Source organism: Dipodomys merriami, unplaced genomic scaffold, assembly GCF_024711535.1.
Source record: "Dipodomys merriami isolate MVZ:Mamm:240054 unplaced genomic scaffold, mDipMer1.0.p SCAF_15, whole genome shotgun sequence".
NCBI lineage: Eukaryota > Metazoa > Chordata > Mammalia > Rodentia > Heteromyidae > Dipodomys > Dipodomys merriami.
Window position 1 is genome coordinate 5,965,258 of NW_027202826.1, and position 18,262 is coordinate 5,983,519.

Sequence of the window (18,262 nt, forward strand, 5' to 3'; positions counted from 1 at the left end):
CCATTACAGTTAGATAACTTGTTTGGTAGTTGTGCCCACGCTGGGTCTTGAATTCAGGCCTTCATGCTGTTCCTCAGCTTCATCTGCTCATAGCTAGTACTTGGCCATGCCTCCAGTCCTGCTTTTTACTGCTTACTTCGAAATCAGAGTCTCATATTTATCAATTAGAGTCAACTTCAAATTTAGATTCTAAGATCTCAGCCTCTGGTGTAGCCAAGAATTACCCATGGCCATCTCATGTTAGTTAGCTTTTTAACTGAGGAATTAGTATTGAAAGAGAGGAAAACACTGGTGCCTTACTTTGTGAATCACCCAAGTCCTTTCAATTGAGTCTTAACTCAGGAGTTATAGGTACAGCATACTAGTCAAGGTATCAATGTTAGGATACAGACAATATCTTGCATTTTATATAGAAATTTTCATCTCTCTCCAGAACTCACTGGAGAAATAAGAACAAGTGTTTATCTTTGTCCATTTGGGTTGTTATAAGAAAAAGCATTTGGTTGGATAATTTATAAACAGCAGAAATTTATTGCTCAGAGTTCTTGGGAAATTCAAGATCAAGGAATCAGTAAACGACCTGGCCTTTGGGACCTTCCTTCTGTGTGTCCTTAATGGACCTTTCTTTTATGAGAATACTTTGCCCATTCGAAAGGGCAGAGACTGACTAAAATAACAGGTTATTGAGGAAACAGGCAGGGAATCGCAGTCTATACAGCTTGCAGATGGCAGGATGAAATGATAAACCCAAACCTCCCTGCAACAAAATTCAGTGGTGATTCTGGAAAGAAACAAGGTGAATGATGTCCAATATTATCATCCTCAAGTGTGAGGCATAGCTCTATTAAAATTTGGACAAGGCCTATATGACTTTCGCCTTTCCTTTGAAATGGAGTACTGGTGTTACTGAGATCTGGATCTGCCTGGGGTGTGAGTGAAACTAAGACTCCCATTCGGGTACTGGTTTAGGAGATTCAGTGAGAGGGAGGAAATTCATGTGTCCCACCCAGCCCACAAGGCTTCAGCCCCAACCTCCAAGTTTTCTTGCCCTCCAGCAGTCAGTTCACTACTAGCAGCGAGTCTTCTGGAGGGCTCTCCTCTCTTCACTCTGCTCTGGAAGGGCTTGGTTTCCAATTGTTTCTCTTCTATTTTCCCCTTTTCATTCCTCTTTAAATTTTTCCCTATCAGAGAGCCAGGAACACAGCTTCTATTTCTTATCCTCTCTAATTTTATGGCTTGGAACTGGGAAATAGACCATGCTGCCAGTCTGGAGCTCTAGCCTCCCGGACAAGGTAAGAATTTGCCCCGGGCCTGTCCCCGCCCCCCCCCCCCCCCTTCTACTAGCTGAGCACTGATCTCTACTGCTCATCACTTGTTGGCAAATGCAGTGGCTTTTCCCTCCTTTAAAACCAGTCCCTTACCAACCTTCGATCTTTCACTAAAGCTGGGAGCTACCGAGAGTTCTAGCTCCTCCCTTTCCCATTCTATGCCCACAGAAACCTTAATCACAGGGCCGGCTCTGAAGCTAATATTAGCCCTAACCATCTTTTCTCCTCCAAGACTTAAATATGGCAAACACAGCTGTGTGCTTAGCTTCTCCTTAGCTTAGCAAAGTAAGCTTTACTTAAAATATGTAAATGTAGTGTTAAAGTTTATCAGAAGCCATTGATTTGGGCTGAGTTTCTGTACTAGATCTGACAGACCAAAGTGAAGTCACTCATGCCAGCATAAAATGCCCGCATACTTGGTATCTGGTGATGACCCACTTCCTTGTTTAGAAAGAAGGCCTTCTCGTGGCATCCTCACATGGCCTATTTTATAAGAACCTTCATCCCATTCTGCACAGCCCTTTCAACCTAATCACCTGCCAAACTCTTCCCCTCCAGAAATGATCACCTTCCAGGTCACAATTTCAACATAGGAATTTGAGGTTTTAGCAGAAGCCAAGCCACAGCCCCGGAAGTAATTAAGTGTTTGAAACATGCTCACCCCATCTACTTACTTTTACTGCCAGCTCAGGGCCAGCCGGAAGGCCTCATATGCTCCTAGACCAGTCACCCAAAAGGTCCTGCTTCTCCATGTCCACCTCCAGCTCTAACAAGCCAACAACCTGTCACAAGGGCATGCCACCAGAAAGCCAAGAAGAGCTACTTGCCAAGAAGAGCTGGGGATGGTGGCTGACTGCTGGTAGAATAAGCTTTGAGTAACAGCCTTTATTTGTTCTTGAGTCTCCAGTGAAGGAGCACCAATCTTGAGCAAAGTCAAGCAAAAAAGAAAGAGAAAGAAAGAAAGGAAAAGAAAACCTCTACTCCCATGAGCTACAAGCTGACACAGCTTGACTTCCCAAAGTGAATGGCAAGTTGCATTTTTCCTTTATTTTTTGTCAGTCGTGGGGCTTGAACAGTGGGCTTGGGCACTGTTCTGAGCTCTTCAGCTCAAGCTAGCATTCTATCACTTGAGCCACAGTGCCACTCCAGTCTTTTCTGCTTATGTGGTGTTGAGGAATTGAAACCAGGGCCTCGTGCATGGGAGGCAAGCACTTAACAGCTGAGCCATCTTCCCATCCACCTCATTTTTCCTTTTTATTATACAAAAGAATGGGTTTTTTTTTGTTGTTGTTGTTGGTCATGAGGCTTAACTCTGGACCCGGGCACTGTCCCTCAGCTCTTCAGCTCAAAGCTAGCACTCTATTGCTTGAGCCACAGCACCGCTTCTGCTTTTCTGAGTAGTTTATTGGAGAAAAGAGTCTCATGGATTTTCCTGCCTGGACCAGCTTTGAACCGTGATCCTGGTCTCAGCCTCCTGGGTAGCTAGGATTACAGGCGTGAGTGCTTTGATCCTCCATACCCCACATCACCTCCCTTATCTCCATTCAAGGTCCCCCAAATAATGCCTCACTTGGGCTCATGCGTTACTGTTTGTATTTATGGACCTACATTCTGAGTATGAAGGAAAACATGTGTTTTTGGCCTTTCTGAGGTGAGCTTTTTCTTTTCTTTTTTTTTTTTGGGGGGGGGGTACAGTCGTGGGGCCTGAACTCTGGGCCTGGGCGCTGTCCCTCAGCTCTTCAGCTCAAGGCTAGCGCTCTACCACTTGAGCCACAGCGTCACTTCCAGCTTTTTTCTTTTTGTTTATGTGGTGCTGAGGAATCGAACCCAGGGCCTCGAGCATGCAAGGCAAGCACTCTACCACTGAGCCACCTTCCCAGCCCCGCTGAGGTGAGCTTTCTTGCATTACATGATCCATCCATTTTCATGAAAAAAAGGATGCAAATGACATTTCATTCTTCTTGATGGCAGAATAGTCCACTGTGTACAAAAACCACATCTTCTTGATACATCTCTTAATGGGCAATTAAGATGGTTCACATACTTGTGTACAGGTATCTCTACTGTAAGTCAAGTTACATCCTCTCTTGGCTGCATCACCTTACAGTCTCACTGTCAGCACACAGGGGCTCTTTTCTTCCCACATCCTCACCAATAGTTTTCTTGATGACAGTCATTGTGACTGAGGTAAGAGAATCTGGGGATTTTTTTTCTTTTTTTTTTGAGGGGGGTGGGGGGGGGATCTGGTCGTGGGGCCTGAACTCGGCCTGGGCACTGTCCCTCAGCTCTTCAGCTCAAGGCTAGCGCTCTACCACTTGAGCCACCTTCCCAGCCCGGGATTTTTTTTTTTTTTCTGCTAGCCTTCAGGTTTGATCTCAGGCCTTGGGCACTGTCCATGAGCTTTTGTGCTCAAGGCCAGTGTGCTACCCCTGGAGTCACACTCGCACTTCCTAAGCTATTTTTGATGGTTATCCGGAGGTAAGAGTCTCCCGGGCCAGGAGGTCAATCCTCAGGTCTCAGCCTCCGTGTGCGCTTTTATTTACTGTGGTGTGTGTATGTGTGCGCGCATGCGTGTCAAAGGGGGTGTCTATACCAACTGTAATCAAAAGCCAGCCAGGACTTTTAAGTTTTATTGTTTCATCTTGGGTACTAGCTCCAGGCTGCGGAGGGTCGCGAGCCGCCGCCCCGCGGCCAGCTTTTTGGTAGTTAAAACTGGAGATGGGAGTCTCTCGGACTTTGCCGCCCCGGGCTGGCTTCGAACCGCGAGCCTCCGGTCTCAGGCTGCCGGGTAGGTGGGATGACGGGCGGGGGCCCCCGGCGCCCCGCGGTGCTCACGGCCCGAGCCCGGAGGACCCCCGTGCCTCCTCCCCGCCGCCCGCCCCGGGACGACCAGCGCTCCGCCCGCAGCCCCGAGCGGACGCTCACCCGGGACCCCGGGAACGGCAGGCCGCGGGGACCGCGCCGAGACCCGCGCACCCACACGTCCCCGCCCCGAGCCGACCGCCGCCAGCGAGACGTCACCGGGGCAGACACACGTCACGCCTCACGGCGACGGCGGCACAAGTGCGCCGGCCGGCCCAGGCCTCCGGCCTCGGCAGCGCCAAACCTGAGCAGTGTTGCCGCCAAGTCCCGACGACGGAAGCCGGGCCCACAACCAGCGGCGGCCCAGGCCGCGGCGCCGCCGAAAACGCGCGGAAGGCGACGCTGACGTCATGCCCAGGAGCCGACGCTCCGAACTACGTAGCGAGCTCCGCCCCCGTGTCCCCGCCCACTCTCCGCTCCGGAGCCCGCTAAAGCCCGGGAGGAGGCGTGGCCAAGGAGGAGAGGCGGGACGTGCGCACGCGCACTTAGGACCCGGCCGGCGAGGCCGGCAGCACTCTCGCGATGGTTGGGCGCCCGTGGCGTAGGTGGTTGTCCTGGGAGCTGGGAGATAGATGATTTCTGCGAGAGGAAGACGACGACGCGAGCGCGCTCCCCGCCGCGGCACCGCGAGTGTCGGTCCCCCTTCCCGCAGCCCTCCGCCCTCCTCTAGGCCAGCCCGCCCTCTCTGACCTCGGTGACCCTGCTGGCCCCGCCCACCCTCTCGACGTGGTTCCCGCCGTGGGGGTAAGCGCCGGCCGAACCCCGAGTCCCGCGGAGCAGGCGGACCACCCCAGGGGCCGCCGGGCCGGGCCAGGCCCGTCGCGGATCGCGGATCGCGGCGCGGGCGAGCATCCGGGTGGGTCTCGCGCCCCCACCGGGCCGCGGCGACGTCGCCGCCCGGGCCTAGGCCGCCTCCATCGCCGCCGGCCCGGCCTCCGGCTGCAGCGGGTGACGCAGAAGGAACATCATGTCGTCCGCGGCCGAGCCTCCGCCACCCCCGCCTCCCGAGAGCGCGCCCGCCAAGCCCGCAGCCTCGGCCGCCAGCGGCGGGACCACCGGCGGCAACAAAGGCGGCCCCGAGGGCGCCGCGGCCCAGGCGGCCGCCGCCGCCGCCGCCGCGAGCCCCGCGGACGCCGACATGGAGGTGAGCGCGGCTGGTGGCGCGGGAGAGGCCGCCCGGGGGCCGCGCCGCCCCCCGGCCCCGCTCCCCGCTCCCCTCGCCCCCGCGTCTGGGGTTCGGACGCAGAGCCGTTCCTCGTCCTGCTTGGGACCCGTTGGACCCCCAGGAGATGCTTCCCTTCCTGGGCTCTCGAGCTTAACCCACCACGCGAGCCGGCGCCGGGCGCTTCGCGTTCCTCTCTCTGTCCCCCCCCCCCCCCCGCATCTCTTCCCCAGGCACATCTGGACACATGTTGGAGTGCTTTTTATCCACCAGATGCCCTTGGTTACTCCTTCCGCCCCGCGCCCACTCCCCACAGTTCCCTCTCGTCCCCGATGCCGGGTTTTAGGTGGAGAGCAAAAGTTGGAGCCGGGATGGGAGAGGGAGATGCCCCCCCCCCGCCTCGGGGCCGGGTCGGTGGCCCCGGCGGGCCGGCCCCCTCTGCGCGGAGCACCCCGCGCCGCCCGGTCTTCCTCCCGTCCCGGTCCGGGCGGGGGGCGGGGGGCGGGGGTCGATATCTCTCCGTTTCTGGGTACAAACAATGGCGAGAGCTGGACGGCCCCGTGCGCGCCGGGGATCGTCGGGGCGCAGCTGCCGCCGCCCGGGGAGAGGAGGCCCCGCCCGCGCCCTGCTCCCCCGGGAGGCCGGGGAGGCCGGCGGCCCTGACAGCAGCTGTCTGGGATCCCCCGCTAGTCTGGGGGGTGGAGGGCGGGAGGATGTGTCGGGGAACCGGGGGTGGTGGGTGGGCTGTCCGTGCCACGCAGTTTTTGTCTTCGGGGGACTTGAGATCTTTTCTTCTTCTTCTTTTGTTTTTTTGAAAGAAATGGCACCACTGTCCGCTTAGCCCTTTGGTGCCGGTGCTGCCTGCCGTCGGGGCGAGCAGGCAGGGGGCTGCCAGGCTGGTGCCTCGGGTGTGTTCCCAGGCCTAGCAACGTCTGGGCACAAAGTGCTTGCTTCCACCTTTTATTCTCAGCATTCGATCCGTTTTGAGGGTTTTTTTTTTTTTTTTGTCGTCCCAGTCCGAAGATCTATGGGCTTTTCATCCTCAGAATGAGAAGTTCATACTGCCGTAGTGCAGAATTGACACTGGAAGGAAATGGTAAGGACAGGTTACCACCGAGGCCCTGGCGCAATCTTCTCGGGGCTCCCGGGTGAAGTAATACTGCCCGTCTTTGAAATAACTTCTGGTGGTAAGGATAGGTCCGGGGGGCCCTAGTGCATTCCCAGAGGCAGTTGGCAGTTTTCAGCGATCTAGATTTGTTTGAACTTAGATGTATTCATGGTTGCATTTTCTTTCCCTTAAAGGTATTAAGTAGTTCTTTCGGGTTAGGTAGTCTCTTTGGGATTACAGCTTTGTGATTTAAGGGGTGCGAAAACCTGGGAGGTTAAAAGCAAGTGTGTGCAAATGCAAAATTTCTTTGGAGCTGAGAGTTTGCAGTTCAGATTTTGAATGACCTCACACCAGAGGCCTGTTTTAAATGTCAGAAAGGACAGTCCTTTAAAGCGCACACAGAATGCTGTGGCTTTGAGTTGCTGTTTTTAAAATTCAAAGTAGGTATTTGCCAGATGAGGATAAGTAGAACCTGTGATAGAATTCAGCTTTGGCTCCAAAAAATGAGCCTTTCCCTCCACTTCTTTGTCTTGTCTAATACTTTAAAAATAGATACTTGGTAATCTCATTTATTGAAGAGTGACTTAGTATTTTTGCCTAGGTAGTGTAGGCATATCGATAGTTGTATCTTTTATCAATTCATTGACCACTCACCCTTCCCCTCCCCCCCATCTTTTTGGTGGATTTGTGTTTCTTTTAAAACAATTTACCCTCAGTTTGTTTTTATTTCCTTAATTGAGGATCACTGAGATTTACTAAAAGCTAGGTTTGAGCACACATGCATAATATCTGATGATCTTAATCTGTTTTGCAATGGAAAAAAAAGATTTTAAAATGCCCTTTTTTGTTTGAAAGTAGAACTTAAAGTGAATTTTTTCAAAGTCAGAAGTAAATTGAGCATTTGTGAATTTTTTAATGATAAAGCGCATTTAGGCCGAAGTAATGCATTTCAGTGTATTTCATTAAATTTTTTTCTTCCATTAGTACTAGGTAAAGGGAGAAATCTCATTTCTTATTTTGCTTTTGAGAATATTCAGCCTATTTTCATTCATTCTCATTTCTCACTATTAATGACATTGGTAGATAGGCATACTAAGTGGCAATAATTGTACACTAGACCACAGAAGAACAAGTGACATTTTACTTAGGTAGGGTATATCTGTTGTATTCCAGAAGGAACTCCGTAAACTGGACAAGATAGTTTGGCTTTGTCACTTTCACATGTAGATATGAGGGGTTTATGATGAGCACAACAGTCACAGGGGCTTACAAGTCTTAGCAATGAAGTTCAACATGGAATGAGGTCATTTGAACCCTCATATTAGTAACACAGCAGACCCTGCCCCTCAATTTTTTAATCACTTTCTGTTTGATTATAATCACAGTATTGTACAGGATTGATAAAAAGTTATATTTTGTCAACTTTTAAAGTTTTGTATTGCCTGCTGTTGTTGATTTTTGCTGTTTGTGGCAGTTGAATGTCGGAATGAATCATCTACAAGGATAGTATTTATTGTCAGATGCTGGTGGCTCATGCCTGTAATCCTAGCTATTCAGGAGGCTAAGATCTGAGGATCCTGGTTTGAAGCCGGCCCAGACAGGAAAGTCTATGAGACTCTTATCTCCAGTTAACCACCAAAAAAACAGAATTGGAGCTGTGGCTCAGTGATAGAGCAGCAGCTTTGAGCACAAAAGCTCCAGGATAGCACTCAGGCCCTGAGTTCAAGAGCCAGGACTAGCGCACGCACACACACTTGTGCGCCTGCGCGCGCGCACACACAAACACACACACACACACACATACACACACACGAAAGGATAGGATATATTACTAATTTAGGAAACAGGCGATTGTTAAGAGTACTTGATTTAGATGATAGAGCTTATGTAACAGGCTGGATAATGAAAGTCAGTGACTAATGCTGCCTTCTATGTGTGCATTTGTATACCAGCACAGTAGATTTAGGCACTGTTAGAAAAGGTGCAGATTTGCCCATATGACTTACACTGAAAGACATTTTAGGGTGATGTTGATTATTACATTTTGTTTTAATCTCAGCAGTAGTTTTACAGTTTACATCTGTGTTGTTGTTCTTGCAGTTTTCAGGCAACAGGTTTCCTGTCTGGTTAGGCATTTTAAATATCTAAGGCGGTTGAGGCCGCAGTAACATTATGTAGAATGTGTTTTGGACAGAAATCTTGAATCATTCCATGGTTTTTCCTTCCTATCAGGAAGTATTTGATGACGCCTCACCTGGAAAGCAGAAAGAAATCCAAGAACCAGACCCTACCTATGAAGAGAAAATGGTATGTTGTAGACAGTTGAATAGTCTTATTAAAAACTTTTTAAAAAATTAAATGCAGAAAATATCTCTTTTAGTGTTAACGGAACATAGTTATCTAAAATATGTATAACATGGGGTGTTACAGTTTCTCTTATTTGCATAAAGTAAATAGAAATAATGTGATAATTAATTAGCTTATCGTTAAGATTGTAACATCAAGAGTGAGGTAAAGGGCTGAGTGCTTGCCTAGCATGCATGAAGCCCTGGGTTCAATTCCTCAGTACCACATAAACAAAAAGCCGGAAGTGGTGCTGTGGCTCAAGTGACAGAGTGCTAGTCTTGAGCAAAAGGAGCTCAGGGACAGTGCCCATCTGACATTGCATTCTACTGGTTTTAAGGAGTAAGTGTTGTGCTCCTTGTCCACAGCATTCTTTACTTTTACTTCTTGAGGTGCTGGAGAATCACACTCTTACATGGTAGTCAGGTGACTTGTGAGCTCAGTAGCCCGCCCATCCTGCGAATAGATGTTTACTCCTTTACATACCCAATTTACACCCTGTTCCTTTTAGGGAACTTTATGATTTGACAGCCATTGTCTACAAAGCACTTTGGATTTAAATTTATTTTTAAGGATAACAGTAATGGCTGACAGTGAATCCTTGCTATGTATCAGGCTCTGTTGATTACTTGGTGTGAACTCAATCACATTGAACTCTTAAGTTAAAATGTGCCAGGCCTTGGTGACTTACTCCCATATTCCTAGCTACTTAGGTTTGCAGGCCTGGGTGGGATAGTCCCAGACTTTTTATCTCCAGCTAACCCAGAAAAAGCCAGAAGTAGAGCTATGGCTCCTGTGGTAAAGGAAATAGCCTTGAGGGAAAGAAAGTTACAATGTGTTCATTAGTAACATTGTTACATGGCATGTGGCTGAAAGTAGGAACAGTATACCAATCTTTAGTATCTGGCATGGAATGTGATTTTTACCTTGTCCTTCACTTCAAAATCAACAGATATTTTTGATTCTCTTAAATAGCTTCAAAATCTTAAAATTGTGTTATATATATTTTATGTACACATATAAGTGGACATACAAAGATGATGTATGTAAACATATTCCAGTACAGTTTAAGATACAAATGATTGTTAACAGGAATTCTTCTACCTGTTATACAAATGCTTCCTCTTACAATCAGATTTATTTAAAGGAAAAACATTTGCAGCTCTGTTTTTTAGAATGAACATTAAAGTGATTACAGTTTAAAAGTAAATCTAAGTTAATTTTCTACTGCAAGTGATGGATCTACAGGCCATTTAACTAATGAATGCATCTAACTAATGAATGCATATACTTATTGTTAACTCAATGAGGGGAAGTTCCCCTTAATATATGCCCAAGGCGTCTATGCCGGTACTTCGCTCTTTTTAGTGGTACTGGGATTTGAACTCGGCTTCACTGTTGGAAAGCAAGTATTTCTATCACTTGAAGCACACCTCCAATTCTGGCTTTGTGCTGGTTAATTGGAAATAAGAATCTCACAAACTATTTTGTCTGGTCTGGCTTCAAACTTAGATCTTTAGATCTTCAGATCTCCTCCTGAGTAGCTAGGATTTATAGGCATAAACCTCTGGCGCCCTGCTTCATTATTCCTTTTTGCTATACAGGTCCTGGAGCTTGAATTCAGGCCCTGGGTGTAGTTCCTTAGCTTTTTTGCTCAAGGCTAGTACTTTATCACTGTTTTTTTGGTGCTTAATTAGAAATAAGAGTCTCAGACTTTTCTGGCCCAATCAGGCTTTGAGCCACACCCCTCAGATATCAGTAGCTAGGTTTAGCGGTCACACGCCTAACTCAATGTCTTTTAAAGTTGTAACATTTTCATAGTAGCTAGAACTACAAGCATTACCCATCCATACCTGCTCAATGTCTTCATGCTGTAGCATTTTCCTCACCAGGTATCTCAAAGGATAATTTACGTAAAGTTTTAGGTTTGCAATTTGATAAGTTTTGGCTTGTAAACGGAGTAATTTACACACTAGTACAACTAAGATATTGCAGTTTTCATTATCTTAGAGTTTATTCCTGCCCCTTTGCTGTCATTCCTGGTTCTAGCTCATGTCAATTCGAATCTGTTTTCATCATAAGTTAGCATTTCATATACAGTTAGTAGACTCCTACAGCAGTCAGTTGTATTTAGTGCTTGTCATTTGGCAATGTGCTTTTGAGTCCCATTTATTTGCAGGTTTTAATTGCTTGATTTTTTTTAAATCTAAGTTCATCATGTAGAGCCAAGTTTAAACTGGTTTCTGAAGTTTTGATGAAATGTGTGTTAACTTTTTTTGGTTGTTGTTGCAGCAAACCGACCGAGCAAATAGATTTGAGTATTTATTAAAGCAGACAGAGTTGTTTGCACATTTCATTCAGCCTGCTGCTCAGAAGACTCCAACCTCACCTTTAAAGATGAAACCAGGGCGCCCACGAATAAAGAAGGATGAGAAACAGAACTTACTCTCAGTTGGCGAGTGAGTAATAAAATCACCCAACTTAATTATTCTCAGTAAAGCTTAAAATGTGTTGTAGTTTGGCCTGACTAGAATGTCAGAGTGTCTCCATAAGTGTTACAAGTATTTCAAATAGGTATTCTTAATCTTTTACATCATTAAGTGCTTTATGCATTTTAACAGGTGTATTGAACATGGGATTCAGAGGCTGTGCCATTCCTTAGAGAAATTATCAATGTAGAAGTTAAGTGTTTTATTCTGCATCTCTTAAAAGTAGATGGTATCACCAGGGTTGAGCATGGCTCTGGCTGGGGTGTATGTTGTGGTCTCCTAAACCACATACATAATTGAAGGGGGTACTTGGAAGTCTAGTCTGGTGGGTATCATGATAATTGATGCCACAGCAGTTTTGCACCTCTTAGTTTAAAAGCTATATTGTTAGGGAGAGTTTATAAAAATGTCAAAGTTTATGAGAATAATTTGGGTGGAGTAGAGATTGGCTCTCCATTTCGAGTTAGATGCAGAAGAGTACAGGAAGTAATACTAAGACACATTCCGATTAGAAACTCATATGACAAGCAGGAAGGCCCTTGAGGAGGAGCTTCTGAGGAATGCTCCTGTTCTTGGCCTGGGAAGGGTCACTGGCTATCTGTTAGCTGTCTGGCTAGTAGGTTGAGAATAGTACCTGGGAGTTCAACTGAAAAGGCAAAATTCACATTTGATTTTCTTTTCATTGTTATAGCTATCGACACCGTAGGACAGAGCAAGAGGAGGATGAAGAATTACTAACAGAAAGCTCCAAAGCAACCAATGTGTGCACTCGATTTGAAGATTCTCCCTCATGTATGTCAAATATATCTCATTGATTGTTTTAAAAAATATTTTCCTTGGAAACATATTTTGGATTTGCCTTTGCTGTAACTTACAAAGGGCATCTTCAGTAATCTGATATTTGTATTGGTTGTGAATAAGCTTCAGATTTGGGAATTATCTATTTGAATTCAGACTCATGGCATTGAGGCTGGGTGGGCAAAGACTACCACTTGAGCCACCCATCCCCTTTTTACTATATTTGTGTAGGACTTTGTGTTTTTCATAAGGCTAGCCTTTGGCTGCGATCCTTCTACCTCTGCCTCCCAAGTAGCTGGGACAGTAGACATGTGCCATACGACAGAACTTGTTTTTTTTTTTGAGGTAGTGACACGAACTTTTTTCCTTGTGCTACTCTCGAATGGTGATCTTCCTATCTCTGCCTTTCCAGGAGATGGGATTACAAGCATGAACCTTCATTGCTGGTTCTTTTATTTTCCTTTTCTTGAGATAGCATCTCACAAGGTAGCCCAGGTTGGCCTTGAGATTGTTGAGCCTCAGTCTTCCAAGTAGAGTTTATAGGTATGTACCATAGGTATGTGCCCTGTGAGAGGTGTTTTTTTTTTTTTTAATGGAGATGGTACTATATTATAGAAGAGTGGCATTATATTTCAGAGGTGTATAAAATGCCATTTAATTTATTATTGTCCTAAGGCACATGTGAAAGTTGGAATTGTTTTGCCATGTATTTGTCACAGGTAAAGAAAACCAATTAAGGGCTGGGAAGGTGGCTCAGTGGTAGAGCGCTTGCCTTGCATGCTTGACGCCCTGGGTTTGATTCCTCAGTACCACATAAGCAAAAAGCAAAAAAAAAGCTGGAAGTGGCGCTGTGGCTCAAGTGGTAGAGCGCTAGCCTTGAGCTGAAGAGCTGAGGGACAGTGCCCAGGCCCAGAGTTTAGGCCTCACGACCAGACCCCCCCCCCCCCCAAAAAAAAAGAAAACTAATTAACAACAAACAAAAAATAATGAAGAATTTGACTTACTCATTTCCTAATATATTTTTTATGTTTCCCCCCCTCCATTTCCCTTCCCCACCCCCTTTGGTGCTGATCCAGGGCTTGAACTCAAGGCTTGGGCTCTGCCCCTGAGGTTATTTTGCTCAGAGGCTACAGTTCTACCACTTGCCACTGTTCCACTTCCAGCATTTTTTGGCAGCTAGTTGGAGATGAGAGTCTCATAGACTTTTTTGAACTGCCATCCTTTGAGCTTATCCTCCTGAGTAGCTAGGACCTGCTTTCATGCTAATTTTTAATACTTAATTTTATCTGTCTATCTCTATCCCTTAGCTTTTTTTTTTTGTTGTTTTTTGGTCGGTTGTGGGGCCTGAAGTCTGGGCCTGGGCGCTGTCCTTCAGCTCTTCAGCTCAAGACTAGCGCTCTACCACTTGAGCCACAGTGCCACTTTTCTGCTTATGTGGTGCTGAGGAATCGAACCCAGGTCCTCATGCATGAAATGCAAGGCAAGCACTCTACCACTGAGCCACCTTCCCAGCTATCCCTTAGCTTTTTTGCCCAAGGCTGGTGCTGTATCACTTGAGCCACTTCTCACTTCTGTCTTTTTGTTGGTTAATAAGAGATAAGACTCATGGATTTTCCTTCTCTGGGCTGTCTTTGAACCTTGATTCTCAGATCTCAGCTTTCAGTAGCTAGAATTATAGTCATGACCCACTAGCACCCAGCCAGTTCCAATTTTTTGCCAGTTAGTTGGAGACCAGAATCTCTCCAATTTGTCTGCTCAAGCTGTCTTGCCTGTCCATCTGCTGCTGTTCTGTTCCAGACCTTATCATCTACCTGTGAAAACTTGCCCTAGTGACAGAATTTCCTGAAGTGAAAGTAATGTTAGTAAACACATGGGCCTCTAGTTAAACCTCTGAGTCAGATAAAGGAGGTGTGGTATTTGATGTTTTAAAAATCTGCATTATGGTTTTTCTTTTGTTCTTAGATGTCAAATGGGGTAAACTAAGAGATTATCAGGTCCGAGGATTGAATTGGCTTATTTCTTTGTATGAGAACGGCATCAATGGTATCCTTGCAGATGAAATGGTATGTGTTCAGTAGTGTTTCTTTCAAGACCATATTTCATAAAGATACTGTTTATAAAGTTTGTAGAAGATTCGCAGTTTTGTAAATTATAATCTAGGGCTGATAACTAATTTTCCTTCAAACCACTACGAACAGCTTTCTTTCTTTTCTTTTTTTTTTTTTTTTTGGGTCCGGTCATGGGGCCTGAACTCTGGGCTTGGGCGCTGTCCCTCAGCTCTTCAGCTCAAGGCTAGCACTCTACCACTTGAGCCATAGCACCACACTTCCGGCTTTTTTCTTTGTGCTTATGTGGTGCTGAAGAATTGAACCCAGGGCCTGGAGCATGCAAGGCAAGTGCTCTACCACTGAGCCACCTTCCCAGCCCAACTTGCTTTATTTTCATAAATGAGCTTCACTTGTGAAGAATTATCTATGAGAGTAAAGTTTTAGAAAAACCTTTACATAGTTGTATAATTCAACATATTATGTGTCTAATACATGTATAACACTTTTTTTTAATGTGTGCTGGTCCTGGGACTTGAATTCAGGGCAGACGCTGTCTCAGCTTTTGTACTCAAGGCCAGCACTCTTATCACTGGAGCCACAGCTACACTTGGACTTCTCATGGTTAATTGATATAAGAGTCTCTCAGACTTTCCTGACTGGTTTGGCTTTAAGCTGTTATATTCAGATCTCAGCCTCCTAGGTCGCTAGAACTATAAACCTGGCGTGTTCAATGCATATTGATCAGTCTTAGTCCTTCAGTCAGAGAAAAGGCTTTAAAATAACACATTTTGCATATTTTAGATTAGTCTGTCAGACTAGTTTTTAACAGCAGTCCTTAGAGCTTAGCCTTCTGAGTATCTAGGATAATAGACATAAGCCACCAGTAGTACCTGGCTTTGTTTTACTTTAGTACTACAATAGTTTGACTCTCTCTCTGCTCTTTTGTTGAAAAAGAAACAAGTGGGCCATTGGTTGTGAATAATCTATAAATGTGAATGCTTTCCAGGTTTGTTTCATAAAACAGTCTCCTGTTTAATACTTACTAGTTACATGATTAAGGTGGAAAAAGGTTCCTTATCTTTACAATGGTAAAGCAATTTGTTGTTGGGATGATGTATGAAATCAGAAGAACTGTGTTTTAGTTCTAGGTGTGCTAAGCTCCTTGGGAATGACACACTTTTCTGGGCCTTCGGTGGTGATGATCATAGACTTGGAGGGTTAGGTGACAGCATTTGTCAGCTTTCCTGTCTGTTAGCTTCGTGACATATGTTATAGCCACTAAACACAACATTTCTTTTCAATGTCTATATGCATATGTATGTATTTATGGAGGTATTAATACGAAATACTTTTTGTGTCTTCCTTTGCTTTGTGTATGTGCTGAATTTTTAGGGTCTGGGGAAGACTCTTCAAACCATTTCTCTGCTTGGATACATGAAACACTATAGAAACATTCCTGGTCCTCATATGGTTTTGGTTCCTAAGTCTACATTACACAACTGGATGAGTGAATTCAAGAGATGGGTACCAACACTTAGATCTGTTTGTTTGATAGGAGATAAAGAACAAAGAGTAAGTTTATAGTATTTCATTGTACTTGGGATATTAAAGGAATTGGAATTGGGACTTGGGGTGGGAGAATAGGGAGAGAAAAGGAAAACCTTTTTCAACATTTACAAAGGTAAGCTTTAGGAACTTATAAGTGGTACTCTTCAAGGGAGTGGTTATTTGGAAAAGACGGCAAAGACAGATCTGTAGGAATATTGTTTGCTTCTCTTTTTGGAAATGATTAGAAGTATAATCTTGTTTTTAAAGAGGCTTTGAATGTGTGAAGTTACTAAGAACTTTCAGGAGCTGGATTTTGAGATTAATATATCATGGTAATTTGATGGACTGTTAGGATACTCTTTTAGAAAGAAAATATAGAAATAAACATTTAATATAGAGTTCAGACTTGCAATTATTCACAGTGTATTATAAATGATTTTTGTTTTCCCTTCAGTTAGCTATCTGATGCTTCTGTACTTTCTATATCTTTTCTCCTTTTATAGATACTTAGGGTATTCTAAGTTATCAACTTGCTTTTTTTTGAAGTTCAGTTGTCTAATCATTCTAGTATTACAGATGTGAGCCACTAGCTACGAAGTTTTGTGCTGGTTGATTATCTTTTCTCTCTCTCCTTTTTTTTTTTTTAATCTGTCACATAAATGATCAATGAAGTTATTTTATTGGTGACAGAACTAGTTCTAAATTTTACATAATACCACTAGAATTATTCTCACTCCCTTTTTTATGTGTTTACTTTATAAATAAGTGTCTAATTGATTCCTGGGTGGTAAATTTTCTTTCTCTTGCTATACAGGCTGCTTTTGTCCGGGATGTTTTATTACCAGGAGAATGGGATGTGTGTGTGACATCTTACGAGATGCTTATTAAGGAGAAGTCTGTGTTCAAAAAATTTAACTGGAGATACTTGGTTATAGATGAAGCTCATAGGATCAAAAATGAAAAATCTAAGGTAATTCGTTATTTCCATGTGAGAATTTTGCCTTTATTTGAGACTGTCCCATATTCAAAATGTTGTCTCGATGGAATTTGACTCTTTCAGCTGTCAGAAATAGTGCGGGAATTCAAGACCACAAATCGGCTGTTACTCACTGGAACACCTCTACAGAATAACTTACATGAGCTGTGGTCACTTCTGAATTTTTTGTTACCAGATGTGTTTAATTCAGCTGATGTAAGTATTTCTAATAGTTTTCTATTTTGTTTAATGATTTATCTTGCTCTCTGCTTTTTTTTCCTTCAGAGGAAAAAATATGGTTAGAACTCACAACATTGGGTTTGCTAGACTAGCACTCTGCCATTTGAACTTTGCTTCCAGCCCTTTCTGCTTTAGATTTTTATTGTTGTTTTACGTAATCTTGTGTTTTGGCTCAGGGCTGGCCTGGCCTGAACTCTTACCTACAGCCTATAGCTGTTCACTATATAGCTGTTTACTGTCACACTGCTTATTTGTTGAGAACAGGGTTTTGCTAATTTTTTGCCTAACTGACTATAACCTGTTTCCTGTAGACTGACCTGTTTCCTGTGTACCTGAATTACAGGTGTGCACTAGCACATCCATTCTGATTCCATTTGTTTTTATAGTAGAACATAGTCTGCCTTTTTAGTTCATTCATTTTTACATGCTTCTGTGTAGTAAGGCTGGTCTTAAATTTGATGATACAATCTGTTAATTTACTTTTGAGCCTTTGGGTTTAGTATGTTACATCAGTTTTCTCCATTGGAACAGTGGGATCTTACTTAACAATCATGTTGGCTTAACTCTGTAAGTAAGGGTTTAAGATAGACTGCTTATTTTTCTAGCATTTGCAAGTGAATTGCTAATTGCACAATGCTTGTGTTTTGAAGTTCAGAGGTGGCTTCAGATGTGGTAATATCTTTCTAACCTCTTTCACGTTGTAGTCTCTTTATAGATTATTTGCATAGTAGATTTGGTAGCAGTACTTAATTATTAGTCACATGAAGGAACATACACTTTGTATACCAAGAGTCTGTGATGTTAGTAATTGGATTTTGCTGGGCCATAGTTCATTGTTGAGCCTTGATTTCCTCATCTGGAGTGTGTATACAGAAAACTTTGAAGAGCTCCATGTTAGTACATGTATAGAAGTAAGTTCTAGAAAGATACTCATTTTGATTTATTAAGGATCTTTTTTTTTTTTTTTTTTTTTTGTCAGTCATGGGCCTTAAACTCTGGGCCTGGGCGCTGTCCCTCAGCTCTTCAGCTCAAGGCTATTGCTTGGGCTGCCACAATGCCACAGTGCCACTTCCAGTTTTCTGGTAGCTTATTGGAGATAAAAATCTCCAATCTGCCTAGACTGGCTTTGAACCAGGATCCTCAGATCTCAGCCTTCTGAGTAGCTAGGATTACAGGCGTGAGCCACTGCTCCTGGCTTAAGGATGTTTTTAAAAAACAGAAATTTGTGTTATAAAAAGATGCTTAAGGCACATACCTAAATCCTACTTACTCAGAATGCTGAGGTCTGAGGATTGTGATTCAAGGTCACTGGGCAAGAGAATTGTGAGACTGTCACCTCTAGTTAACTACCTAAAAGCTG

General features: G+C 44.6%; 1 protein-coding gene across 2 annotated transcripts in view; it reads left to right on the plus strand.

Moving 5' to 3' along the window:
* The first annotated feature begins 4,741 nt into the window (after positions 1–4,741).
* The window catches only part of Smarca5 (SNF2 related chromatin remodeling ATPase 5), a 32,133-nt gene continuing 18,612 nt past the window's right edge, over positions 4,742–18,262 (plus strand). Inside the window, exons 1-8 of one of the 2 annotated variants that reach the window (XM_070022133.1) lie at positions 4,742–5,334; positions 8,693–8,767; positions 11,096–11,262; positions 11,984–12,084; positions 14,053–14,153; positions 15,531–15,710; positions 16,501–16,656; positions 16,747–16,878. In XM_070022133.1, coding sequence (XP_069878234.1) covers positions 5,158–5,334; positions 8,693–8,767; positions 11,096–11,262; positions 11,984–12,084; positions 14,053–14,153; positions 15,531–15,710; positions 16,501–16,656; positions 16,747–16,878 — 1,089 coding nt within the window. In that variant the 5' untranslated portion in view covers positions 4,742–5,157. Of the gene's footprint in view, positions 5,335–6,430; positions 6,449–8,692; positions 8,768–11,095; positions 11,263–11,983; positions 12,085–14,052; positions 14,154–15,530; positions 15,711–16,500; positions 16,657–16,746; positions 16,879–18,262 lie in introns of those variants that run through there. The other variant, XM_070022135.1, reaches the window with a different exon arrangement.